We start from the raw sequence: 27760 nt of genomic DNA, 5'->3' as shown, positions 1-27760 counted from the left end.
TTAGTTTCTGCTGCATAACAAAGCGAATCAGCTATATGTATACATATATCCCCAGATCCCCTCCCTCTTGCGTCTCCCTCCCACCCTCCCTATCCCACCCCTCTAGGTGGTCACAAAGCACTGAGCTGATCTCCCTGTGCTATTCGGCTGCTTCCCACTAGCTACCTAATTTACATTTGGTAGTGTATATATGTCCATGCCACTCTCTCACTTCGTCCCAGCTTACCCTTCCCCCTCCACATGTCCTCAAGTCCATTCTCTACGTCTGCATCTTTATTGCTCTCCTGCCCCTAGGTTCTTTAGAACCTTTTTTTTTTTAGATTCCATATATATGTGTTAGCATACAGTATTTGTTTTCTCTTTCTGACACACTTCACTCTGTATGACAGACTCTAGGTCCATCCACCTCACTACAAATAACTCAATCTCATTTCTTTTTATGGCTGAGTAATATTCCATTGTATACATGTGCCACACCTTTTTTTTGAAGTTTTGAATTTTATTTTACTTATTTTTTTATACAGCAGGTTCTTATTAGTTATCCATTTTATACATATTAGTGTGTATATGTCAATCCCAATCTCCCAATTCATCACACCACCACCCGCCCCCCACCACTTTCCCCACTTGGTGTCTGTAGCATTGTTCTCTACATCCGTGTCTCATTTTCTGCCCTGCAAACAGGTCCATCTCTACCATTTTTCTAGGTTCCACATATATGCGTTAATATATGATATTTGTTTTTCTCTTTCTGACTTACTTCACTCTGTATGACAGTCTCTAGATTCATCCATGTCTCTACAAATGACCCAAGTTCATTCCTTTTTATGGCTGAGTAATATTCCATTGGTATATATGTACTACATCTTCTTTATCCATTTGTCTGTCGATGGGCATTTAGGTTGCTTTCATGACCTGGCTATTGTAAATAGTGCTGCAATGAACATTGGAGTACATGACTCTTTTTGAATTATTGTTTTCTCAGGGTATATGCCCAGTAGTGGGGTTGCCGGGTCATATGGTAGTTCTATTTTTAGTTTTTTAGGGAACCTCCATACTGTTCTCCATAGTGGCTGTATCAATTTACATTCCCACTAACAGTGCAAGAGGGTTCCCTTTTCTCCACACCCTCTCCAGCATCTACTGTTCGTAGATTTTTTGATGATGGCCATTCTGAACGGTGTGAGGTGATACCTCACTGTAGGCTTGATTTGCATTTCTCTAATAATTAGTGATGATGAGCATCCTTTCATGTGTTTCTTGGCAATCTGTATAGCTTCTTTGGGGAAATGTCTATTTCAGTCTTCTGCCCATTTTTGGATTGGGTTGTTTGTTTTTTTGATATTGAGCTGCATGAGCTGCTTGTATATTTTATATATTAAGCCTTTGTCAGTTGCTTCCTTTGCAAATATTTTCTCCCATTCTGAGGGCGGTCTTTTCGTCTCATTTACGGTTTCCTTAGCTGTGCAAAAGGTTTTAAGTTTCACTGGGTTCCCTTTGTTTATTTTTGTTTTTATTTCCATTTCTCTAGGAGGTGGGTCACAAAGGATCTTGCTGTGATTTATGTCATAGAGTGTTCTGCCGATGTTTTCCTCTAAGAGTTTTACAGTGTCTGGCCTTACATTTAGGTCTTTAATCCATTTTGAGCTTATTTTTGGGTATGGTGTTAGGGAGTGTTCTAAATTCATTCTTTTCCATGTAGCTGTCCAGTTTTCCCAGCACTACTTATGGAAGAGGCTGCCTTTTCTCCATTGTATATTCTTGCCTCCTTTATCAGGTGACCTCCTTTATAAGGTGACCATATGTGCATGGGCTTATCTCTGGGCTTTCTATCCTGTTCCATTGATCTATATTTCTGTTTTTGTGCCAGTACCATACTGTCTTGATTACTGTAGCATTTTAGGAAAGTACAGATTATTTTAGTCTGAAGTCCAGAAGCCTGATTCCTCCAGCTCTGTTTTTCTTTCTCAAGATCGCTTTCGCTATTCGGGGTCTTTTCTGTTTCCATGCAGACTGTGAAATTATTTGTTCTAGTTCTGTGAAAAATGCCATTGGTAGTTTGATAGGGATTGCATGAATCTGTAGATTGCTTTGGGTATCATAGTCATTTTCACAATGTTGATTCTTCCAATCCAAGAATGTGGTATATTTCTCCATCTGTTTGTATCATCTTTAATTTCTTTCATCAGTGTCTTATAGTTTTCTGCATATAGGTCTTTTGTCTCCTTAGGTAGGTTTATTCGTAGGTATTTTATTCTTTTTGTTGCCGTGGTATATGGGAGTGCTTCCTTAATTTCTTTCAGATTTTTCATCATTAGTGTATAGGAATGCAAGAGATTTCTGTGCATTAATTTTGTATCCTGCCACTTTACCAGATTCATTGATTAGCTCTAGTAGTTTTCTGGTAGCATCTTTAGGATTCTCTGTTTAGTATCACGTCATCTGCAAACAGTGACAGCTTTACTTCTTCTTTTCCGATTTGGATTCCTTTTATTTCTTTTTCTTCTCTGATTGCTGTGGCTAAAACTTCCAAAACTATGTTGAATAACAGCGGTGAGAGTGGACAACCTTGTCTTGTTCCTGATCTTAGTGGAAATGGTTTCAGTTTTTCACCACTGAGAACGATGTTGGCTGTGGGTTTGTCATATACGGCCTTTATTATGTTGAGGTAAGTTCCCTCTATGCCTACTTTCTGGAGGGTTTTTGTCATAAATGGGTGTTGAATCTTGTCAAAAGCTTTTTCTGCATCTATTGAGATGATCACATGTTTTTTATCCTTCAGTTTGTTAATATGGTCTATCACATTGACTGATTTGCGTATATTGAAGAATCCTTGCATTCCTGGGATAAACCCCACTTGATCAGGGTGTATGATCCTTTTAATGTGCTGTTGGATTCTGTTTGCTAGTATTTTGTTGTGGATTTTTGCATGTATATTCATCAGTGATATTGGCCTGTAGTTTTCTTTTTTTGTGACATCTTTGTCTGGTTTTGGTATCAGGGTGATGGTGGCCTCGTAGAATGAGTTTGGGAGTGGTCCTCCCTCTGCTATATTTTGGAAGAGTTTGAGAATGATAGATGTTATGTCTTCTCTAAATGTTTGATAGAATTTACCTGTGAAGCCATCTGGTCCCGGGCTTTTGTTTATTGGAAGATTTTAAAAACAGTCTCAATTTCAGTGCTTGTGATTGGTCTGTTTATATTTTCTATTTCTTCCTGCTTCAGTCTCGGAAGGTTATGCTTTTCTGAGAATGTGTCCATTTCTTCCAGGTTGTCCATTTTATTGGCATAGAGTTGCTTGTAGTAATCTCTCATGATCCTCTGTATTTCTGCAGTGTCAGTTGTTACTTCTCCTTTTTCATTTCTAATTCTGTTGATTTGAGTCTTCTCCATGTTTTTCTTGATGAGTCTGGCTAATGGTTTATCAATTTTGTTTATCTTCTCAAAGAAACAGCTTTTAGTTTTATTGATCTTTGCTATTGTTTCCTTCATTTCTTTTTATTTATTTCTGATCTGATCTTTATGATTTCTTTTGTTCTGCTAACTTTGGGGCTTTTTTGTTCTTCTTTCTCTAATTGCTTTAGGTGTAAGGTTAGGTTGTTCATTTGAGATTTTTCTTGTTTCTTGAGGTAGGATTGTATTGCTATAAACTTCCTTCTTAGAACTGCTTTTGCTGCATCCATTGATTTTGGTTCGTCATGTTTTCGTTGTCATTTGTTTCTAGGTATTTTTTGGTTTCCTCTTTGATTTCTTCAGTGATCTCTTGGTTATTAAGTAGTGTATTGTTTAACCTCCATGTATTTGTATTTTTTACAGATTTATTCTTGTAATTGATATCTAGTCTCATAGTGTTGTGGTAGGAAAAGATACTTGATACGATTTCACTTTATTAAATTTACCAAGGCTTAATTTGTGACCCAACATGTGATCTATCCTGGAGAATGTTCCATGAGCACTTGAGAAGAAAGTGTATTCTGTTGTTTTCGGATGGAATGTCCTAAAAATATCAATTAAGTCCATCTTGTTTAATGTCATTTAATGCTTGTGTTTCCTTATTTATTTTCATCTTGATAATCTGTGCATTGGTGAAAGTGGGGTGTTAAAGTCCCCTACTATGCTTGTGTTACTGTCGATTTCCCCTTTTGTGGCTGTTACCACTTGCCTTATGTACTGAGGTGCTCCTATGTTGGGTGCGTAAATATTTACAATTGTTATATGTTCTTCTTGGATTGATCCCTTGATCCTTATGTAGTATCCTTCTTTGCCTCTTGTAATAGTCTTTATTTTAAAGTCTATTTTGTCTGATATGAGAATTGCTACTCCAGCTTTCTTTTGATTTCCATTTGCATGGAATATCTTTTTCCATCCCCTCACTTTTAGTCTGTGTGTGTCCCTAGGTCTGAAGTGGGTCTTTTGTAGACAGCATATATATGGATCTTGTTTTTGTATCCATTCAGCCAGTCTGTTATTTGGTTGGAGCATTTAAACTGTTTACATTTAAGGTAATTATTGATATGTATGCTCCTATTACCATTTTCTTAATTGTTTTGGGTTTGTTTTTGTAGGTCTCTTCCTTCTCTTGTGTTTCCTGCCTAGAGAAATTCCTTTAGCATTTATTGTAAAGCTGGTTTGCTGGTGCTGAATTCTCTTAGCTTTTGCTTCTTTGTAAAGGTTTTAATTTCTCCATCGAATCTGAATGAGATGTTTGCTGTGTAGCATAATCTTGGTTGTAGGTTTTCCCCTTTCATCACTTTAAATATGTCCTGCCTTTCCCTTCTGGCTTGCAGAGTTTCTGCTGAAAGATCAGCTGTTAACTTTATGGGGATTCCCTTCTATGTTATTTGTTTGTTTTCCCTTGCTGCTTTTAATATTTCTTCTTTGTATTTAATTTTTGTTAGTTTGATTAATATGTGTCTTGGTGTGTTTCTCCTTGGATTTATCCTGTATGAGACTCTCTGTGCTTCCTGGACTTGATTAACTATTTCCTTTCCCCTATTAGGGAAGTTTTCAGCTATAATCTCTTCAAGTATTTTCTCAGTCCCTTTATCTTTCTCTTCTTCTTCTGGGACCGCTATAATTGAATGTTGGTGTGTTTAATGTTGTCCCCGAGGTCTCTGAGACTGTCCTCAATTCTTTTCATTCTTTTTTCTTTATTCTGCTGTGCGGTGCTTATTTCCACTATTTTATCTTCCGGGTCACTTATCCGGTTTTCTGCCTCAGTTATTCTACTATTGATTCCTTCTAGAGAAATTTTAATTTCATTTATTGTGTTGTTCGTCATTGTTTGTTTGCTCTTTAGCTCTTCTAGGTTCTTGTTTAATGTTTCTTGTATTTTCTCCATTCTGTTTCCAAGATTTTGGATCATCTTTACTATCATCACTCTGAATTCTTTTTCAGGTAGACTGCCTATTTCCTCTTCATTGGTTTGGTCTGGTGGGTTTTTGCTTTGCTCCTTCATCTGCTGTGTATTTCTCTGTCTTCTCATTTTGCTTAATTTACTGTGTTTGGGGTCTCCTTTTCGCAGGCTGCAGGTTCGTAATTCCCACAGTTTTTGGTGTCTGCCACCAGTGGGTATCGTTGGTTCCGTGGCTTGTGTAGGCTTCCTGGTGGAGGGGACTGGTGCTTGTGTTGTGGTGGATGAGGCTGGATCTTGTCTTTCTGGTAGGCAGGAGTGCGTCCAGTGGTGTGTTTTGGGGTGTCTGTGAACTTAGTATGATTTTAGGCAGCCTGTCTGCTAATGGGTGGGGTTGTGTTCCTGTCTTGCTAGTTGTTTGGCATAGGGTGTCCAGCACTGGAGCTTACTGGTCATTGAGTGGAGCTGGGTCTTAGCGTTGAGACGGAGATCTCTGGGAGAGCTTTTGCTGATTGATATTATGTGGGGCCGGGAGGTCACTGGTGGACCAGTGTCCTGAACTCGGCTCTCCCACCTCAGAGGCTCAGGCCTGACACCTGGCTGGAGTACCAAGACCCTGTCAGCCACACAGTTCAGAAGAAAAGGGAGAAAAAAAAAGAAAGGAAGAAAAAATAAAATGAAGTGAAATAAAGTTATTAAAATAAAAAATTTTTTAAATATTAAAATAAAAAAAATTAAATAGTAATAAAAAAAGAAGAGAGCAACCAAACCAATAAACAAATCCACCAGTGATAACAAGCACTAAAAACTATACTACGATAAACATAAAAATCAGAAACTAGGGCTTCCCTGGTGGTGCAGTGGTTGGGAGTCCGCCTGCCGATGCAGGGGATACGGGTTCGTGCCCCGGTCCGGGAAGATCCCACATGCCACGGAGCAGCTAGGCCCATGAGCCATGGCCGCTGAGCCTGCACGTCCAGAGCCTGTGCTCCACAATGAGAGAGGCCACAACAGTGAGAGGCCCGCGTGCCACAAAAAAAAAAAAAAAAAAAAAAAAAATCAGAAACTAGTTCATCACAGACAGCAATCTCCAAGTCTACAGTTGCTCCCAAAGTCTGCCACCTCAGTTTTGGGATGATTTGTTGTCTATTCAGGTATTCCAGATGCAGGGTATATCAAGTTGATTGTGGAGATTTAATCCACTGCTCCTGAAGCTGCTGGGAGAAATTTCCCTTTCTCTTCTTTGTTTACACAGCTCCTGGGGTTCAGCTTTGGATTTGGTCCCACCTCTGTGTGCAGGTTGCCCTCTGGTGTCTGTTCTTCGCTCAGACAGGAGGGGTTGAAGGAGCAGCTGATTACGGGGCTCTGGCTCACTCAGGCCGGCAGGGAGGGAGGGGTTCGGAATGCGGGGCCAGCCTGTGGCGTGAGAAGCCAGTGTGATGTTGCAACAGCCTAAGGCACACCATGTGTTCTCCCAGGGAAGTTGTCCCTGGATCACAGGACCCTGCAAGTGGCAGGCTGCACAGGCTCCCAGGAGGGGAGGTGTGGATTGTGACCTGTGCTTGCACACAGGCTTCTTGGCTGAAACAGCAGCCTTAGAGTTTTTGCCCATCTCTTGTGTCTGCACTGATAGCCATGGCTCGCGCCCGTCTCTGAAGCTCTTTTAGGCGGTGCTCTGCCTTCTGTGGGCAGACAGGGAAGGAATCCCCTCTCCTCATGCACCCCAAAACGATGGTCTCTTGCTTCTTAGGCAGGTCCAGACCTTTTCCCGGACTCCCTCCCAGCTAGCTGGGGTGCACTAGCCCCCTTCAGGCTGTATTCATGCCACCAACCCACCCCCTCCCTGGGATCCGACCTCCGAAGCCCGAGCCTCAGCTCCCAGCCCCAACCCGTCCTGGCAGGTGAGCAGACAAGCCTCTCGGGCTGGTGAGTGCTGGTCGGCACCGATCCTCTGTGCGGGAATCTCTCCGCTTTGCCCTCCACTCCCATTGCTGTGCTCTCCTCCACTACTCCGAAGCTCCCCCCCCTCCGCCACCAGCAGTCTCCGCCTGCGAAGGGGCTTCCTAGTGTGTGGAAACTTTTCCTCTTTCACAGCTCCCTCCCACTGGTGCAGGTCCCATCCCTATTTTTTTGTCTCTGTTTTTTCTTTTTTCTTTTGCCCTATCCAGGTACATGGGGAGTTTCTTGCCTTTTGGGAAGTCTGAGGTCTTCTGCCAGCATTCAGTAGGTGTTCTGTAGGAGTTGTTCCATATGTAGACGTATTTCTGATGTATCTGTGGGGAGGAAGGTGATCTCCATGTCTCACTCCTCCACCATCTTGAAGGTCCCCCCATCTCCCTGTCCTTTTTATTCACAGGAGTCATCACCCGGAAGGCTGGGACCTTCACCCAAGGTCCTGCCTCCACTGGGAGGCAGTCATTGAGGACGTCATTCCCACCTCCACCAGATCCCCCTCTCGGGAATGTGGGGCTTCATGGGACTTCATTTTATAAGGCATTTTTCCAAGTTGCAGTAATTGAGAGACCTCACTGCCTCTCCTTTGCCTTTTCACTCCCCTTACTTTTCTCTAACAGCACAAGTGAAATACTAATAAATAACATTTCTTGAGTGCTTACTGCAGTGTTTTGAAGGCTGTACATGCATCGTCCCAGCAGCCCTACTTGGTGGATGTACTCATCCCTGCTTTAGAAATGAGGTCTCCCAAAAAGCCGAGGAGCTTGTTTCTCCAGCCGTCCCATGGTGTGACCCCTGAGGTGTCGAGAGTGTATTTTGCACCATCTCCCCTAGTGTCATGTTTGCATAGTTCCCCAACCTTCTCAACACAAAGCCCTCCAGTGGCTGAAGAGGACCCGCTTTAGGGGGGTGTTCTCAGGAAGAGCAATCTCCTCATGCCATCTGCCACTCTCCTTTTTTTAAATTTGATAAAAACAGGGCATAATATTTATCATTTTAACCATTTGAAAGCATACAGTTCAGTAGCATTAAATACATTCACAGTGTCATGTAAGCATCACCCCTATCTATACCTGAATCTTTTTCATCTTCTCCAACAAAAACTCTGTACCCATTAACAATAAACACCCCCCACCCAGCCTCTGGTAACCTCTATTCTGTTTTCTGTCTCTGAATTTGCCTACTCTAGGTAGGCAAGTGGAATCGTAACAGTATTTGTCCTATGTGTCTCGCTTCTTTCACTCCACATAATGTTTTCAAGGTCCATTCATGTTGTTGGCTGTGTCAGGACTTTACTCATTCTATGGCTGAATAATATTCCACTGTATGGATATATCACTTTGTTTATCCATTCATCCACAGATGGACACTTGCATTGTTTCTACCTTTTGGCTATGGTAAATAATGCTGCTGTGAACATTGTGGCACAAGTTTCTGCTTGAGTCCCTGCTTGCACTTCTTTTAGATAAACACCAAGGAGTGGAATTTCTGGGTCATGTGGTAGTTCTATGTATAACCTCTTGAGAAACCACCAAACTGTTTCCTGCAGCCTGCCACTGGCTTCTTAGCTAGCCTCTACCTTGACCTTCCTGTGCCTATCTTCCTACCTGTCAAGTCAGGACTTAAACAAGATCCAGCCCAGCTCTCCAGAACTGGAGAGACCAACCTCACACTTATGACAGGGCCATGGCAACTCCAAGCCCTCTAGGCCCCAAGGAACTAGCCCTGCCCACCACTCCGCTCTCCCCCTAGAGCTCCCCGCTACAGCAGTGGCCCTGGGGTGGGGTGGGGGGCAGTGAAGAAAGCCAAATAGGTGGGCACCGTCACTAGGCCTTGGGATTCTCCTGCCTGGAACTGTCCCATTCTGTCTGGATCATCACGGCCTCCATGCCCCTAGTAAGACCTGGCACGTAGCAGGTGCTCCAAAAACACTGTTGAATGAATGAATGTTGGCATGTATTTCCCCCTGCCTCACAAGACAATGAGCTTGTTGGGTTGGGGGAGACAAGGAGACTGGGGAGGGTGGGAGAGCGAGCACTGGAGCCCTGCTCCTGGGAATAAGAGCCGAGGCTAGGCTGGAGGGAAGGCCTCAGCTCCTCTCTCCCCACTGCCCCCAGCGGCCCTGCCCCCACCCAGAAAGGCCAACTCTTCCCCCTTTTACCTTGAAACAGTTTGAGACCAGTGTGGGGAGTCACTAGTTGGGAGGAAGGGACTTCCAACCAGAGCCAACCAAGGTGCCCCTGCCCTCATGCACAGGTGCACAAGCTCATGATAAATGCCAAGAGGAGCATGAGATCTCAAGGTAGTTTGTTTTTACCTTTATCAACCATTTCTTAAGTGCCTACTGTGAGACATGCCCTGTGTAAATATGCATGATTTCAGTTACTTTTCCTAAGAGCCCTACTTTCTAAGTGAGGAAACTGAGGCTAAGAAAGGTTTGATGACTAGTCCAAAGACTCCCAGTTACTCAGTGCTGGGAAAGGTAAGATTCGAGCCAGGGGTTCTGCTGCCAATGGCCCCAGGTATGTCCTGCTCCTGCCTCCAGTCCATACCCCACCCCACCTGTCTTCCCTGGGCATCTGCCCCTCAGCTACTGCAGACCTGGGGCGGTGCCCAGGCGCCCTCAGCCACTCTTCCTGTCCTGGCCAGGCCACAGGGCTCTCACTAGGGCTCCCTCCCCTCTGGTCCCTCGCTCCTCCACTCTGGTCCACCTTGCACTGGAGGCTGCTAGCCCACCCTGGCTGTCCTTCTCTGTCCTCCTCAGCATTGGGAAATGACACCTGCAGGTTGTACATCGCACTCCAGGGGCTAGAACGAGGGGTGCACTTGGTTCCCCTCCCTGGGACACTCACCGAGCCCAGCTCCCATGCCTACCCTCTGGACCATAAGAGGGTGGGGAAGGCTGGCTGGGAATTCCAGGGATCCTGAGGGAAAGTAGAGGGCACACATTTACTGGGCATCCCTGACACATTTACTGGTGTCAGGCAGCATGCTTCTCTGTCACTCTAACCCCCTCAGCTGCCAGGCAAGGACCCCACAGGCAGGACGGGGGGGGGGACTGGCTCAAGGCCAAGCAGACTGGCCCAGAAGGACCCACTCCTTAGCATCCGTTCCCTTCCATCCCCAAGGGCCCTCTCCTCTCTCAGGAGGCCGGCTGCTAAGGGAGCAGCCAGTTGCGGGAGGCAGCTCAGGGGAGGGGCCCGGGGACGGGACTCCAGCCTGGCCAGAACCCCTCCCTGCCCCTTAAAGAGCAAACTGGGCAGAGGAGAGACAGAAAGCCTGTGTTTAAGCTGGAGCCGGCAGCCTAAACATAAACATCTGTTTTTGATTTCAAAAACAAAACAGAAGTATGGTTTGCTGAACCAATTCACAGGGCAAATGACATGGCAGGGGATTCTATAACTTTGTGAAGAACCCAAACTGCTTTCAAGTCCTCTGGAAACCACTAAGACCATGCAAATGTGCTTATTAAGCAAACCGTGCAAATTAGCTTATAAACCATGAGTAATCCCTCATGATTCTTATCTGGTATTTAAGCAGGTGCTGCAGGGGCGTCCACTGGGTCCAGAAGGTACCTTAGTCTTGGTTTTCATCTGTAGTGTATCTGAAAATAATACTAGGGCTTTCCTTGAAAGGGTTCAGTGATGTAGACGTTCTGGTCAATTCTTCCCTAATTATGTCCCCCAACTGTTTCCAAAAAACAGTTGTTTATTGTTTTGTTGTATCAACAAACTGAGCAAAAGGGCCTTTATTGGTACCATCTGGAGTAAAGAGCATTCCCACAGCCCTCCCAGACCAGTTGTGTGCAGTGGGCTACACCCTTGCTTGCTACGTGACCTAGAGCAAATGGGTTCCCCTCCGAGTCCGCTGTTCCTCACATCGCCTGGACACACTAACACCTCAGTCAGAATTTAAGATCACACGTGGGCTCCTGTGTGGTAAAGGATCAGCTGTGGAAGCACCTACAAACACGTCAGGTGCAGCGGCATCGGGAAGGGACCCCACTTAATGGGTTGATGCCTGTCCTGCCCCAGATCCCGTAGACAGCTGGGGAATCCTGCCTGCACTGCAGGATGGGGTCTGGGGCGGGAGAGCATTGTCAGCTCCTTTTAGAGATGTAGAAACTGGGGCTGGGAGAGTTGCAGGAATTTGTCAGGCACATGTTAGATACTCAGAAGTACCTGTCACCCAAGAAACACTCACGGAGATGTTACTGTGTGCAGAACCACAAAGACACACCAGCCACAGCCTGCTGCACTGGTCTGCTGCTCTCACCTCCCCACCAAGAGACCCACTCCCTGCTGGGGCCAACGTCCCTCCTCAGCAAACCTTCCCTGGCAAATCTCTTTACAAAGCTGCGATCCTGCCTGTCCTCAGCCAAGGAGAGGGTGGGCCTAGCCAGAGAGAATGCCAGCCAGTGCCCTGACGGGGGAATCCAAGGCAGGAAGGACAAGGGCCTGTCTCCTGTATTGGCAGGGATCCGGGCAACCCAAAGGGAGTGGGGTCACCTCACACGGCCACAGCTCCCCTCCACCCAGTGCTTTCATGGTTCCCACAGCCTTGCACCCCCAGGGCTCCCACAGACGCCCACCACGCAGTGCTTCCTTTCCAAGGGAGTTGGGGACAGCAGGTTGCTTTGGCCACTCAGAGCCTGTATTCTTCAGATTCTCGTCCAAAACCCTCGTGAGGAAACTTAAGCCAATGGACAATGACATAACCTCCCCATGTGACCAAAGTTCATGCCCAGTTACTGGCAGCCACAGAGAGTCCTGACACAGGCCACAGCTCTAAGCGGAAGCTTCTCCACGGAGAGCAAGGTTCCCAAAGGCTGGTCCACACTAACATTTTCAGTCGAGAGCAAAGTGAGCAAAATAAGGACCATGTAGCATGTTAAAGCTATTTCACCTAATTGGAAGGCCTGTCACTTTTATCCCCCAGAGAATTTGTCCTTCTTGTTTGGAGGGGTTAAAAATATCCTTTTATGATACGATAGAGTTGTAAGGGGGGTTCATTTCTTTTTAATTTTTGCCAACTTTGCAAAAATCTGCATCCTAATATTCTTTTAAAAATTCTGTTTATCCGCACAATCAAGAATTTGGGGAACCACTGGAGAGAACATGTAAAGGAGCCCTCACCCGCTTTGGGGGGTCACGGTTTTTGTATTTGTTTTGAGAGCCTGATGCAAACACTGGATGCTCTCCTGAGCAGAGTATATAAACACAATTTCACACACAACTTCAAGAATCTGAAGCCCATGGCACCCTCAGTGAAGAAGAAGGAAGATGGGCACCATGAGCTAGTGCTTGGGCAGGCACCCACCCACACAGCCTTAGGAAATGTGGTTTCTGTGGGTCTCCAGGCTCTGGGTTAGTGACTGGTACCAATCCAGATGTTCGGATGGGAAAAAAAGAAAGCGCACTGAGCAGGAAGTCAGCACACTGAGTGTGCCCTTGCCTCCCTGCATGACCTTGGATGTCATTGCCCTTCCAGCCTCAGATCCCTCCTTTGCTTAGTGAAGAGATGTACGAGCTCCCTTCAGGTATCATATTCCCATAGTGAATGAATTTCCAGCAGTGAATGCCATATTCCAGTAGTATGGAAATACTCACTAAAGGTTCATTCATTCATTCTTGCCAAAAATATTTACTGTACCTGCTAGTTGCGAGATCCTGGGACATTCAGAAATGCATAAAGCACAGTCCCCAGCACCAAGTAGCCTCCAGTCTACAGAGAAGGCACTGGGTCACCAGCATGGGTTTGAGGGCAGCTTGACAATCTGAATCCCAGATCCCTTAGGGATACAATGTGAGCCTTGAGTAAATTATGAAACTTCTCTTGGTCTTGTAAAAGAGAGATCATAATCCCAGCCTCATCTGACTTGCAAGGCTTTGGTGAAATAATGAACGCAATGCCCCACACAATGTATGAAAACCGCCCGTAGGCACTCAAGAAATAAAACTCTCCTTCTCCTTTCCTGGGAAACACCAAATGCCTTGTGAATTATCGATTCATCAAACATTTACTGACTGCATTCCGTGTGCCAGGCCATCACAGACCCTGAGATGCAAAGACTGATCACTGGTAGCCCTTCCTTTTTAAGGAATTCACAAGTTAGTGGAGGTCTAGACAAGTTGATGGACAGTAGTGTGAAAGTGTTTTTGAGAAGTGGGCCCCAGAGTACGGGGCTGTTCTTCATACAATACTTCCAACCTCCCTGTAGTTTTGAAATTTTCATAATGAAATGCTGGAGGAAATGTGGGCACAGCATCCTGAGAAGTCAGAACCCTTTCTCTAAGTATCTTGAGGACACTTAGATCGCAGTGGTGAGGAGACCTGAATCAAGCTGAACTTGAAGCACAGGAGCAGTGGGCTAGGAAGGGAGGGAAGGCACACCAGGCAGAGGGAGGAATAGAGGGAAATTCTGGAGGTGTCACTGGATCAAGGTACCTGGGCTTCCTCCTTTGTAAAATAAGGAGAACAGGCCTACCTCGTCAGGCTGTCGTGGAACTACCAGAGGTGATGACATACATGAAGCACCTGGGAGAAGGCTGTGCTGGTTATCCTCTGTTTGTCTCTCTCTCAGTTCCCCATCTCCGGAGGCGGACCCACCCTGTGGACCATGTTGCTGGCACCTCCTGCAATCAAAGGAAGGCACTGACGGGAGATCAGAGGACAAGACAAGGGAGAAGTCAGGGCATTTGCTCCTCCTCCCTCAGCCCCATGCTCAGTGATGCTGCTCTGGCCACGGTTACCCCCTTCTCAACTCAGTTTCTGCTGGATGGTCCCGGAGTCCCCTGAAGATACCTGTGGCAGGCTCAGGTAACACTGTGCTGTCCCCTTGCCCCCTCAAGTCTAGGGGAGGTTACTGCTTCTCCCTGTAACTAGTTCCTGAGTGCCTCTCACCATTCCAAGCTGGTTCCCTTAACCCTGCCCACACCTCTGCAAATGGTCCTTTCATTAAATTGTCTTTGAACTTGGAGCTAAGGCTGCCATCCATTCTTTGCCAGGATCCTAACTGCTACAGGGCCTAGTGCATAGTATGAGCTATTTTCATATACAAATTATGATTAAGCACATGCTCTAGTTTCCCCTTCCCAACCCACAGCCCTCAAAATGTCATTAAAAGTATCTATTTTTTAAATTCTTTGCCAGTGCTAGAATAACAAGAGGTCAGAAATTGTGAGGAATCCCTGAAAGACAGAGATTGATGGAACTGGATGGACAGGGGAAACGACAGCCCACAAGCCACGCAGATGAAAGCCTCTGAGAGAGGAGAAACCAGCTTTAAGGAAGCTTTCAGCTCACAGATGCCAAGCCAGGAGGCAGGAGGAAGCCTGGACCCCCATCAAGACAAGGTTGGAGAATTCCAGCAGAAGCAGCGGGAGAATTTGGCTCTCCCCGTGCCCCCCTCAGCAGCACAGGTCAAGTCTGGGTAGCAGTGGAGTCTGCCAGGTAGTAGCAGCGAGTGGGGCACTTGGGGCAGCATCCTAGGACTGATATCCACCTAGCAGCGGGGGGGGGGCACCCTCATCCAGAAGGGCAGCCACCGGCACACGCTGTTGCCAGCAAGTCTCATCCCTCCCCAGTAGTCACCAGTCCAGGCTATGTGCAATAGTCACAAGCCTTACCAACAGGATAACCTGAAATCTCAAGACAAAGTTGAGTGCACAACCAAATTCACCAACCACTGAGGAAAACCAACAACATGAAAAACAAACACCAAGCTCGATAAAGAGAACTAACATCCACGGAAATAGAACTAACTGAATAAGCCCTCAAATAAGAATAATTAATATCTTCAAAGAGATGAGCCTTCTAACGCTTTTAGGCTTACCCTAAAAAAGACTGAATTGGAAATCTTATCAATTAAAAATGTGACCTGGGAGGGTGGTGGTAGGAAATACATCCACTACACACCAATTAGAATGGCTAAAGTCAAAAAAGATTGACAATTCCAAGGTGGGTAAGAATGTGGAAGGACTAGAACTCCCATATGCTGCTGGTGGGGATGAAACCATCTGGAAAATAGTTTGGCAGTTTCTTAAAAATTTAAACATACACATACCACACCATTCAGCCATTCTCCTCCTAGGTATTTATCCAAAAGAAATGAAAACATATGTCCATATGAAGACTTGTACATGTTCATAACAGTTTTATTTGTAACAGCCAAAACTTGGAAACAACCCAAATATCCAGTAACAATTGGGATTAACTAACTGAGGGTATAGCCATACGATGGAATACCACTCAGCAATATAAAGAAATGACCAATTGATGTACATTAAACATGGATGACTTGAAATAAATATGCTGAGTGAAAGAAGCCAGAAAATAAGAGTACACACTGATGATTCCACTTATATAAAACCCTAGAAAATGCAAACAAATCTATGATGACAAAAAGCAGATCAAAGTGTCCCTGTGGAGAGGGATGGGGGAGGGAAGGTCAGGAAGGAGAAATTATAAAGGGATATAAGCAAACTTTCAGAGATGATGGATATGGTCATTATCTCGATTATGATAATTTCACAGGTGTATACCTATGTCAAAACTTAACAAATTATACACTTCAAATATGTACAGTTTATTGTATGTCAATTATACCTCAATAAAGTTGTTTTTAAAAAACTTTTTGGACTGTAAAAAAAAGAAAAGTTTGTATTGGAAAAGGGGAGTTAAAATGAACAATATTTTCCTCATCTATTTTTGTGTATGTTAGTTTATACAGGGTACCTCTGAGTGAAAGAGTAAGAGATATAATTAGTAGTCACTTGACAAATCTTAATAAACATTTGGGGGCATATTTTCCAGAAAGTGAGAGAGTTAATGACTCCAATATCCAGGTAATACATCCTTTTGCAATTCCAGTGTTTTCCAATTCTCAATGCTTATAACAAAATTACACGAGTACCCACTTGACTGACAGCTAATAGAAAAAAAAATTCTAATGCTTTGATGAGAGATCATGAAGTGATTTTTGGCATACTACTCAGAAGAGGTTCATAGAATCAAGTAGCATTACTATAGCAAAAAGTCACCTCTACTAGTTTATGTGATCACAGATTCTCAATGTTTACATTTATAAGAACAAAAGTAGGTTACCTGAAGATAACAAACAGAAAAACCGGCAAATGTGACCATGGAAAATATGTAAGATATTCATAAACATTAAGATTGAGAAAGAAGACAGTCACAGATGCACAGGAGCCTTCTAAATACTTAAGAGAATATTACAAGGTTTTCCCTGGCATTCCAGTGGTTAGGACTCCGCCTTTCCAATGCAGGGGGTGTATGAGTTTGATCCCTGGTCGGGGAACTAAGATCCTGCATGCCGCTGGGCGCAGCCAAAAGAAAAGAGAAACTATTACATATGATTTTACATTAATAAATTTGAAAATTTTGACAGATGTCCATGTGTTATTCTGGGGAAATGTTGGTATTTTACCAAAATTGACCCAAGGAAAACTAAAAGTCCAGAAAAGAGTAATAAAGATTTAAAAAATTAAAAATCCACTCGAGATTTTTTAAACTTAGGATGGAAAGTCAGAGATGGTTGTTGGAAGATGAATGGATGCTAGAGGCAATGGCAATCACATGTCTACTGTACGGACCCATGTATACCCAGGGACCTAACATATGACAAGGGTTGCAGTTCAAGGAGTAGAGAAACTTGGCTACTTGATAAATGACATAGGCCAACTGGATATGCATTTGGAAAAAAATAAATTATATTCTCTACCATATGTCATTCACAAACATTTATTCCAGGTGAATTAAAGAAAGAAACATAAAGGACAATACTGTACAAGCAATCAAAGAAAACAAGGAAATAGATAAGTAACCTTGGGTAGAGAAGGTCTGCTGACACAAGACACAAAATATAAAAGGCAAAAATTTGACAAAATAAACTCCAAAACAATTATGGATAAACTGGAAGAAAGAACTGGCTGTATATCTATCTATCTACCTACAAATGAAACAGACTGTATTAAAATTTTTACGCCTATTAGTTTAAAAGAGACAACCCAGTAGAAAAATAAGCAAACACATAAGAGAGCAAATCCAAATGGCCAATAAACCTATAAAAAGATGTTTCAAGGGCTTCCCTGGTGGCGCAGTGGTTGAGAGTCCACCTGCCGATGCAGGGGACGCGGGTTCTGTGCCCCGGTCTGGGAAGATCCCACATGCCGCGGACCGGCTGGGCCCGTGAGCCATGGCCACTGAGCCTGCGCGTCCGGAGCCTGTGCTCCGCAACGGGAGAGGCCACAACAGTGAGAGGCCCGTGTACTGCAAAAAAAAAAAAAAAAAAAAAAGATGTTTCATCTCATTAGTAATTGGGAAAATCATATTAAAATAAAAACAAAAGACTCTTTCCTTATCAGATGGGCAAAAATTAAAAGAGTGGTGACTTCAAATGTTGGGGTGGGAATGGGGAAGTGTGTGTTTTCATAAACTACTGATGTTTAATTCAGGGTGAGGTGGGCAGATGGTAGGAAAAGAAAGAATATACTAAGGGGAGGCGCAAAATGAAACTCAAAAGCCCCCATCATAGATAATCTATCAGAGTGACTCATAGGAAACAAGTACTTCTTGTGGGTGTTGAGGGGAACCTCTTGAAAGAACACGGGGGTTTGAAAAGCATTGAGTGTAAGAACCACAAGACCTTGTAGGAGGGTTTTCAAAGCAATCATGCTTTCCCCTCACCCCCCTCCCAACCCTCCCCCCAGCGAGGGCACACTTCCAGAAGGACTGACATCTCTCTCCCCATCACTGAAAATGTCAGAGAGGATTCCAGTACCCAGAGCTGGCACCGACATCCACCTTTGAAATGAGCACGGGCTTGGAGTCAGACACTCTCTTGGCACATAGATCAATGGAACAGAATAGAGAGCCCAGAAATAAACCCATGCACTTATGGTCAATTAATCTTTGACAACCCAGGCAAGAATATACAACGGAGAAAAGACAGTCTCTTCAATAACAGTATGAAGGGTCCTCAAAAAACTAGAAAGAGAACTGTCATACGATCCAGCAATTCCACTCCAGTATATCCAGAAAAAACAAAAACACTAATTCAAAAAATGCACCCCAATGTTCACAGCAGCACTATTTACAATAGCCAAGACATGGAAGCAACCCAAGTGCCCATCAGCAGACACACAGATAAAGGAGATGTGGCATTATATATGTGTGTGTATACACACACACACACACACACACACACACACACACACACATTACTCAGCCATAAAAAAAGAATGAAATTCTGCCATTTGCAGAAACAAGAATGGACCTAGAGAATATCATGCTTTGTGAAATAAGTCAGAGAAAGACAAATACTATATGACATCACTTATATGTGGAATCTAAAAAACACAACAAACCAGTGAATACAACCAAAAAGAAGCTGACTCACAGATATAGAGAACAAATTATTGGTTACCAGTGGGGAGAGGGAAGGGGGGATGGGTAATACAGGGGTAGGGAAGTAAAAGGTACAAACTATTAGGTATAAAATAAGCTACAAGGATATACTGTACAACATGGAGAATATAGCCAATATTTTATAAGAACTATAAATGGAGTATTACCTTTAAAAATTGTGAATCACTATATTACATACCTGTAACATATAATATTGTATATATATAGGGATGCAGTCGGAGCTCTGGATTCCATTCTCACCACCCCCAGCTGACCTTGGAACTACAACCCAGAGGGTCTGATTCCCCTAGTCCTGGAAGAGCTTAGAGAGAAGCCTCAGGTCAGCACTCTCTCTGCCTCACTCTCCCTACTGCCGCTTTCCACACCAATTTCTCAACACAAGTGTGCTCAAGCCTTCAGGGGCCTAAAGGGACCAAGGGGAGCCTGCAGAGATAAGAAAAGGAAATAGAGGTTGAGGACCACCCTCCTTCATAGCCCTTGAAATTCCATTTTGTTCCATTTCCCTGGATATAACAGTCCCTCACACTTTAGCGTGAATTAGCCGGTTATGTTGCCTTCTTCAAGAAGGGGCTCAGCACGTCAGCCGTGGGCATCCAGAGTGAGATGGTCAAACATGATTGGGGATGTGAAGGAAGGAGAGAGACATCCAGGAAAATCCACCTTCTCTGAGAATCAGATGCACTACAGGCAGGTGCTCTTGGCTCTCCCTGCCCTCCCATCCTTACTCTGAAGTAGCAGGGACCCCAGCTTGCATCAGTTCTGTAACACCTGACCCACACTAAAGACATAGGCAGCCAAGCGCACTTCACATTTAACCACTTTTAATGCTCAAAAGCTCTGTACAAAAAAAAAGAAAATCACGAATGAATCCTCACAACACCCCTGTGAGGTAGGTAGGCAAGTATTATTCTCCCATTTTACAGATAGGGAAACTGAGGCAGAGAGGTGATGTGACCAGCCAGTAGTCCCAGCACAGCTGAAAGTCAGGGCCAACCGTGAGAATGCAAAGGATCCCTCCCAGTGCAGCCCTGATCTCTGACCCCTCATCTAGACCTTGTCTGCAACAAAATTAACACTTTTTACTACATGCAAAAATAAAACCAAAAACAACAACAAATCTGAAAAGGTAGTGAACAGACATACAGTAGATTTGCAAAAGAATTCAGCCAAAATGGTCATAAATTTTCCAACACTAGGTAGATGTGAACAACTTTGGCCTCTTCCCCCTTTTCAAAACACCATGACCGGTGACACATCACCCGTTTCTCTGCACAAGTGCCGGTGTCCAACCAAGAGAGACCTCCCTGGCCCCAACGAGCCAGGCCAGAAGGACAGCGTCCACACCATTCAGCCCCTGTGCTTCGGGGGACACCAGCCCTAAGAGGGAGAGCCGCAGACTCAGCTCAACACCGCCTGCCTCTCCGAGCAACCCTCCCACTGTCTGCACAGAGCTGGTCCCAGCAGCTGCTAACTCAGCAGCACTTGACCCTTTGCCCCCACTGGAACGCAGCTCAAGGATGCTCAGCAAGAATGGCCTGGAATCCAAGTGCCCCCTCACGCCATCCTTGGCCCACTCTCACACGTCCCACTGCTCACTCAGGGTCACCCGGCAGTCTCCGGGGCTCCTGCCACAGCATGTTGGGGCACAGGCCACTCTGGATGGCGGGGCAGGGAGGCAGTGCTTCCCTAGACCTCCCGCCCATGGTTCCAGAGAAATGGAGCTGGTCTTTTCCACAGGGCTGCATGCACCTTCTGGAAGCTCTTTCTTCCCCCGAGAGGGACTCCATTTCATTTTCAGCTCCCTGGAAACCTCCAAAGTCCTGCCAGCCCAGAGGAGGGGAGAGGGCAAAGGAAGGAGAGGCAGAGGCCCCTATGGGACCCACCGGGCACGTGGTTGTCCTTCTTCAAGTCTCCAGGTTGAGACGAGGCATGAGAGGCAAGAAAACTGGGTAAAGCTGCCTTTAAGGTAACAAATCAGCCAGCACACAATCCACTCCCCAGGGAGCCCGGGGCCCCCAGGGCAGTGCTCAGGCAGCAAAACGGGGAGAAGCTGCACGGGAGAAGCTGCATGGGAGAACCACGAGAGAGGGAAAGAGGGAAACCAACACTGGCCAGGGCCGCTCCGCACCAGGGGCCATCAGAGCCGCTCGGGGGAGAGGGGAGGGCGAAGCGGCGAGGGGCTTCGCTTAGCAACTTGGGGAGTGAGCTCCTTGGAGACATCATGCCACACCGGCCTTCCTGCAGGCCCTCCCCGCGCCTGCCATTCACAAGGTATCACCGTGCACCAACTATCCTATAAAAACTCTTTCAGAAAAGGGGTCCCCACCCATGCCAGTCACTCTGCTAAGCTGAAGAATCGTTTCTCAGGGCCACTGTCAGTGAAGAGCACCGGCACCCCCAGCCTGCGAGGGTAGGAGGTGGCCCCGCGGGAGGCGACGGTAGCAGGGGCAGGGGGAGTGCGTCCTACAGGAAGTCCCATTCCTACAGGAAGTCCCCTGCAGCGGAGGGCTCGGGGCTGTGGCTCTGCTCCTGCCACCGGCAGCGCAGCCTCGAGAAGGGCTGGTCCTCCACGCTCTCAAGCTCGGGGAAGCCCAGCTGGTTGAGGATCTCGTAGATGCCGGCCTTTGCTGCCACCTGGGGAGGACAGCAGAGATGGGGGCAGAGCTCCAGGGAAGGGGGGTAATCATTCAGGTCCCCCGTCCCCCTCTGTCACACCGTCCTCCCCTCACTGGGCTCCGCAGATACAGGCGAGTCTGGGGCCCAGCGCTGCCTCCCCCCAGCTCAGTGACCTGCACTTGATTACTATTAACTGCTCTGCGCTTCCATTTCCTTATAATGGGACTGCACAGTGTGGAGGGCGACACTGCACAGAAAGCACCCGGCAGGGAGTGAGCAAGCGGAGAGCAGCGTGGGAGGCCAAGCACGCCCCATGCCTGTGTAGCCCCAACGCTCCCATGGGGACCTCAGGAGCAGGGGCCCAGCTGCTCCCGGTATTACAGCTGGGCCCTCAGAGAGTGCTGGGGAAGGCAGTGTGGATGCAGCAGCCAGCAAGAGCCCTTTGGCTGTGAGTTCCAGCTGTGGAGCAGGCAGGCCCACCAAGGGCCTCAGCTCAGGCAGGTTAACTGGGGCCTCCCTGGACACTCTCCACACAGCCCTATGGCCCAGACCCTGGCACTAGACTCAAACCACTCAACGACCAGCCTCCTTCTCTCCCCACCGTCCCGGGGGATGGGGAGGATGCAAGCTCCACTCCAAACAGAGGTCCCCGGGCAACCCGCACCCCTGCCCTCTGTTCATCCCCCAAGGCTGGAACCCACGCTCGGGGCTGGACCAGCAGTTCTCGCCCTCCTTGACGTCCCCAAACACCCACCACCCAGGTTCAGCCAGTGAGCTCCACAGCCCTTGGTCCCCCTGATTTCAGCTCTCTGAGCAGAACCCAAGCAGAAGTGTCCTAGGTCTCCCACCACCTTCACCTCCCCCTCCAAGAGGAAGCTGAGCCCAAGGCCTGATCAAGAGGGTAGCCCCAATGTGGGCTTCGTGTGACCCACGCCCTATCAGGACCACCCGGAAGGCTCATCTTCAGCAGAAACGCCCGGCAGCCACCACTCCTGCCACCAGGCCCTGTGGTGGCCTCCCTGCCTCTGTTCCCTCACAGCTCTGACCCCACGTGCACACCAACCTAAGCCCCCCTCCCCTTCCTATACCCATCACAGCCTCCCATCCTCCTGCACACCTGCCCCACGGGAGCTAATTTCAGCCCTGAGTCCAGATTAGAACTGCCAGGACAGTCTGGTGAGGTCAGTAGGGGCCAGTGTCCCAGCGGAAGGGTAATTACAGGCCCCTCTGCCAAGGAGGGAAGGAGGCCTTTCTCCTGCCTTAGAGGTGCCGAGGCAGCGGCTCTTCCTCTAAAAGCAGCCAAGCTGGGGGAAGAATCAGGAAGAGCCACGCATAGAGGGAGGGTGGAGGCGGCATGAGAGGGCAGCGTCTCAGGCCAGACATGGTGGGCTTTGGAGCCAAACAACCTGCTCTAACGCTGACCGTGAACACAGCACTTAACCTCTCTGTGCTCAGTCTCCTCCTCTGTAGAATGGGAGCATACAGTCGCCACGTAAGGCAGACCCGCTCACACAAGGTCTGGCAGATGGCACTGTATGCATCTCATGGAATCCCCACCACAGCCTCCTGAGGTGGTGCTGACGTAACGCCGAGGACAGCAGCTCAGAGGGGCTAACTAACTTGTCCGAGGTCACGGTTGCAAGGCAGCAGGGGCCGAGCCACAGCGGGAAGCCAGAAGGGCACAGGGGAGGGATGAACACAACAGTGGGCGTGAAGCACCCAGGTGACGCTGGCCTGGGGGACACAGGCAGGGAGCAGGAGCCCAGCCCAGCACCCGCCCTGCTGTGTCCCCAGGCGCCTCGTCTCCTCCCTCCCCCTCCTCACCCATCCACTCACTCACCGCCTGCTGAGCACAGAGGCTGTGCTGGGGACCCAGAGCTGAACGAGACACAATCTCAGCCACAGGGAAGCGTCCTGTACAGTGAGATGAGAACTCTGCCCACTCAACAGGGAGCCTGTCCCTGGGCCCGGGGAAGACGCACAGGGCGGTCCCGGCCCCCGCCCCCGCCCTCACCTCCCGCATCCAGGCGCTGAAGGGCCTCTGCCAGGAGCCGGCCTTCTCCAGGTGGAGGTACGCATTGAAGAGCACCAGGCAGACGTAGCGTTCCAGGTACTGCAGGCTTCGCAGCTGCAGCCTCCGGGCCTCCCGCTCTGACTTGGCCGCTTTCGCCTAGAGGACGGACGGCACGGGGCGGGAGTCAGAGTGGGTGCTCATCCCCAGCCAGGGACACTCCACACACCACACACTCCACACACGCTCTACACACATACACACACCCGACTCACACACTCACAGACTCTCACAATCATACACCCCCCACACACACTCACACACATATACACACACTCACACACACCTCACTCACACACCACATGCCCTCGGTCACACACACCCCACACACAACACAGTCACATACACACACACGCACCGCATACACACACCCACATACTCACACACATACAGACACACTCTCACACAACACACATAGTCTCCAAGGCTGGGGACAGAGCGCAGAAAGACCACAGAAGCAGGGTCAGCAACAAGGGCGAGAGCTCAGGGAGGGACAGGCTGGGATGCAGGGTGGGGCATCGGTCTTCTGAACGGCAATCCTGAGCACCTTCTAGGAGAAGAGGCCACGCCAGGGAGGGAAGGGACAGCCAAGTGACTAAAGGTAGCTTCCCAGAGAGCACAGGATGCAGCTGGGCCTTGAGGGCCTGGGTGGACTCGGATGAAGACAGTGAGCACCAGACGGGGCGGCCAGAGGTGAGGATGGTGCCCAGCAGGTAGGGGGACTGGGAAGGGGCTGGCCTGGCTGGAACAACGGTGCGAAGGGACAAGACGGGAACTGGGTTGGCCCCCAACTCTGGAAGCCACCCTGGTGCTGAGAAGTCTACCCTCTAAGCCAGCTTCCCAACCCTGGCGTGCAGATGCCTGGGCCCCACCCCGGACCAATCAGACGAGAACCTCCGTGGGGTGGTCTGGGCACAGGGACTGTGAAAAGTCCCCGGGGCCATTCTAGGGAGCCAGGGTTGAGCTCTGTGGCTTTAGCACCGGGGAGCCACTGAAGCTTTGAGAATAGGAGTGACCTGTTAACGGAAGACTCGCGGGAGACTAACGCTCAGAAGGAAGAGGCCTTACATGGGGTCCCCTCCAGGTCCTCCTCCGTGTCGGGCTCAGTGGGAAGGCGGGGTGACAAGGCCCAGGACACACAGAGCCAGCTCTCCCCCTGCCGGGTGTCTGCCACCATATCTGAGCGTGCTCCTCCAACCCACCACAGATGGACCGTCACCCTAGGGGGGAGCCCGGGGGACTGAACGCCATACCTCACCTTGCACTTGCACCCTCCCCCTGCTCGCCCACACCCGCACCCACCCTGGCCTCCATCCAGGGCCCACGGCAGCTCTCTCTGCTCCAAGAAGAGGATGTGGCACAGCGGCCGTACCTTCAGGCACCGGGAACACCCAGGGGAGGGCACAGCCAGCCCCGGGGCCTCTGGGAACCAGGAAGGGCAGTCTCCCAACAACTGGGCCACAGCTGGAAGCCCTACCACGCGGGCACACATCAGCCTACACGAGTCTCCTCCGGGCTGCTTCAGGAAGGCTCCTGGGTGGGCCCCCGCCCCAGACATGACACGACCCACAGCCCTAAGAACCGCGAGCTGGAGCGGGCTTGCTTGTGGGGCCTGGAGTCCCGCACCCCCCACTTCTGCCTCGGGTGACTCAGCCTCTGGTGCCTCTGCCGTCTTTGCCCCCAGGGTCATGGGAGTGGACAGCTGGCCCGCCACACCATCCAGAAGGAGCTCTAGAACCTTGGGGACGGCAAACAGGGCCCAGCTGGGACAAGGGGACCGCGAACAGGGCCCAGCTGGGGCAAGGGGACCACAGCCAGCGCCCTGACTCCCTGGGAGACACGACTGGGTTCTGGTCCCAGCTCTGCCATTTAAACTCTCAGCCCCACGTTGCTGGAGGTCACATTGCTCAGTAAAGTATGGCATGAGGAAGCACCTATAAACCCTCGGGGGCCACACGGGTCCAGCCATTCACAGAAAGGGGGCCACAGCCATGGCACAAAGGTGGGGCACACACAGGCCCTGCCCGCAGAGACACTCGTGGTCTGGGTGAGACAGGGGACAACTGCCAAACACCCAGAGCAGCCGGACCACGGGATCGAGGCAAGGCAGGTAGTGGAAGAGAGAGGGCCTCCAAGAGGAGGAGGATTTGAGGTGCCCTGAGAGGGGGAGGAAAGGGTCAAAGAGTGAGGTGGGTTCAAGGGAGGCAGAGGGGGAGGGGCTTGTAGCAGCAGGGGGCCCAGAGCCAGGCAAGCCCTGACCCCACAGACAAAGCGGCCAGTGAGGGCTTCTGGCGGATGTGAGGGTAGGAATGGCCCCAGGGCCACTGGTGCGGGAAGTTGACTGGGGCCGGTAGGGGCAGGACACCTACTGTTTTAAGGATGGATCAACCAACCAAGTGCTCAAAGCAAAGCAGTTTTGCTTAGAAATTAGGCAGTGGACCAAAAAAAAAAAAAAAGATTTTACCTAAATACAAACTGCGGCCAATACAGCACGACACTGCCCGTCTCTAAGGGTGACTATTGCATGCCGCGCGGAGCTGGGCATTCACCACCCGATCCCTTACGCTGCTCCCCAGTCTCCATCCAAAGGCTGGGAGCCTAGTTAAACACATTTTCTTAGAAAGAAGGAAAGGAATTCACCCCCAGTGCCACCAGGCAGAGTCATTTTAAACTACTTTCAAGAGCTCAGAAGTAACTTCCTGTGGGTGTGAAGAGGCCTCAGCTCGGGACTCGGCCCCGGGGGCAGAGCCGCAGCAGCTCTATCCTCCTGGCGCCCCTGCTCCAGAGGGGACAGAAGCCTGCTGCCCCCGAGACTCCAGCAAGGATTCTGAGGAACATCTTGGGTGGAGAGGTCAAGTGATTCCTTCCGAGCCCCTACTGGCAAGGTAGGGTGGAATTATCTCTAAATTCAGACCACTGGGTCAAGGTGACGCCTGACACCCACCAGAAGGTCCCGTGGACGCTTCCTGCCCGACCGCAGTCTGTGATTTGAGACAATGACCCATCTTCCTAGCAAAGCCCTGGTTTCCTTAAAATCACCCCAGGTTGGCACTGTCTGGGGAGGAGGACAGGCCAGCCACCTCCAGTAGATAAAAATAGTGGAGCTGTTTTTAGATGGCCGGGCAGGCCAGGCTGTCATTAGCTGTGGTGGAGCGGACAAGGCTTCCTCGTCCTTTGGGGACTAAGCACTAAAACAGACGGGGCCCAGGGAAGGTGGCCAGGGCCCTGGGTTCGTCAGGCCTCTCAAGCCTCCAGTCTGCCCAGCATCAACGCGGGCCCCGAGATGCACTGCTCCTTGCTGGGCCACTTGGGAGAGGCCCATGGAGGCAGGGCTGGAAAGCCTCCCCGGGTGTGCCCAGGCCCCCTGCGTGCAGGTGCCAGGCTGAGCACAACGCACGTAGATCTGATGAGGAGATTCTACTAGGTCCTCCAGCAAACCCATGAAGCAAGAGGGACATTTCATGGTGCAGATGGGGCTCAGCAAGGTCACAGAGTTCCAAGCTGGGACATGAACTCCAAAACCCCAGCTCTCCTAACACCCTAGGCCTCTCCACCACAGTCAAGTTCAAGTGCTCCCTGCCTCACTCTTCCTCCTGCCTGGAATGCCCTCCCCTCCGCCGGGGCTGGCCGCGTTCAGCTTTCCCTCCAGGCCCTGGACAAGCCACTGCTCTCCCGAGGCTCTGAACCATTCAGCCCCACCGCGCCCTTCTCAGCCTCCTCTGCTCTGTACCAGTTCGCTAACTACTGCATTACATTCCATCGTGAGGGCTTCTAATTGCTTCTCCAAGGCATGACTGGTCTCCTCAAGACAGCGATACGCCGGGGCGACAGGCACCAGATTACAGCCAGGTTTCCATCTCCGCCTCCTTCCCACCACCCTGAGTGTCTGACTAGGACCCAGCGTGCAGAGGGTGCTCAGCTGGTCAACAGGCACTCACTCCCTGGTCATGTCACCCTTTCAGTGTCATACTCTCAGTGTCATCTAGGACCGAGCTTCCAGATTCCCTGGGGACCCCCACGTGTGTACCTGCGCCGGGGGCTCCGGACTCAGACGTGCAACTGCTGCTCAAGAGCTCCGCATGGACAAGGTTCGGGCTCCTCAAATGCCACAACACACTCCACACGGGCCTCGGGACCGCTCCCCAAACCTGCCCTGCCCACAAGCTTGCCGTCTCATAGGCAACTCCTGCTGCTAAGGCCCAAACCGACATCCCTCCTCGACTTCTCCCTTTCTCAGCCCCACACCCAGCCAATCAGGGAATCCTGTCAACTCTATGTCAACACACCCCCAGAAGCTGCCCCCTCTCACGCCCCAGTCA

General features: G+C 49.0%; 1 protein-coding gene across 5 annotated transcripts in view; it reads right to left on the bottom strand.

Moving 5' to 3' along the window:
* PALD1 (phosphatase domain containing paladin 1) overlaps positions 1 to 27760 on the bottom strand; it is a 140674-nt gene that overhangs the window by 36250 nt on the left and 76664 nt on the right. For 2 of the 5 annotated variants that reach the window (XM_082611209.1, XM_082611208.1), the window contains exons 19-20: positions 23385 to 23540; positions 19559 to 21388 (exon numbers count right to left, since the gene is read on the bottom strand). The exons of 1 other annotated variant lie outside the window; for it this stretch is intronic. In XM_082611209.1, the coding sequence (XP_082467335.1) occupies positions 21236 to 21388; positions 23385 to 23540 (309 nt within the window). In that variant the 3' untranslated portion in view covers positions 19559 to 21235. Of the gene's footprint in view, positions 1 to 13793; positions 13942 to 19558; positions 21389 to 23384; positions 23541 to 27553; positions 27663 to 27760 lie in introns of those variants that run through there. 2 more of the 5 variants (XR_014293220.1, XM_082611211.1) reach the window with 2 other exon arrangements.

This window comes from Mesoplodon mirus (genome assembly GCF_964341445.2).
Source record: "Mesoplodon mirus genome assembly, chromosome: 2".
Lineage (NCBI taxonomy): Eukaryota > Metazoa > Chordata > Mammalia > Artiodactyla > Ziphiidae > Mesoplodon > Mesoplodon mirus.
This window is presented reverse-complemented; position numbering and strand designations above follow the sequence as displayed.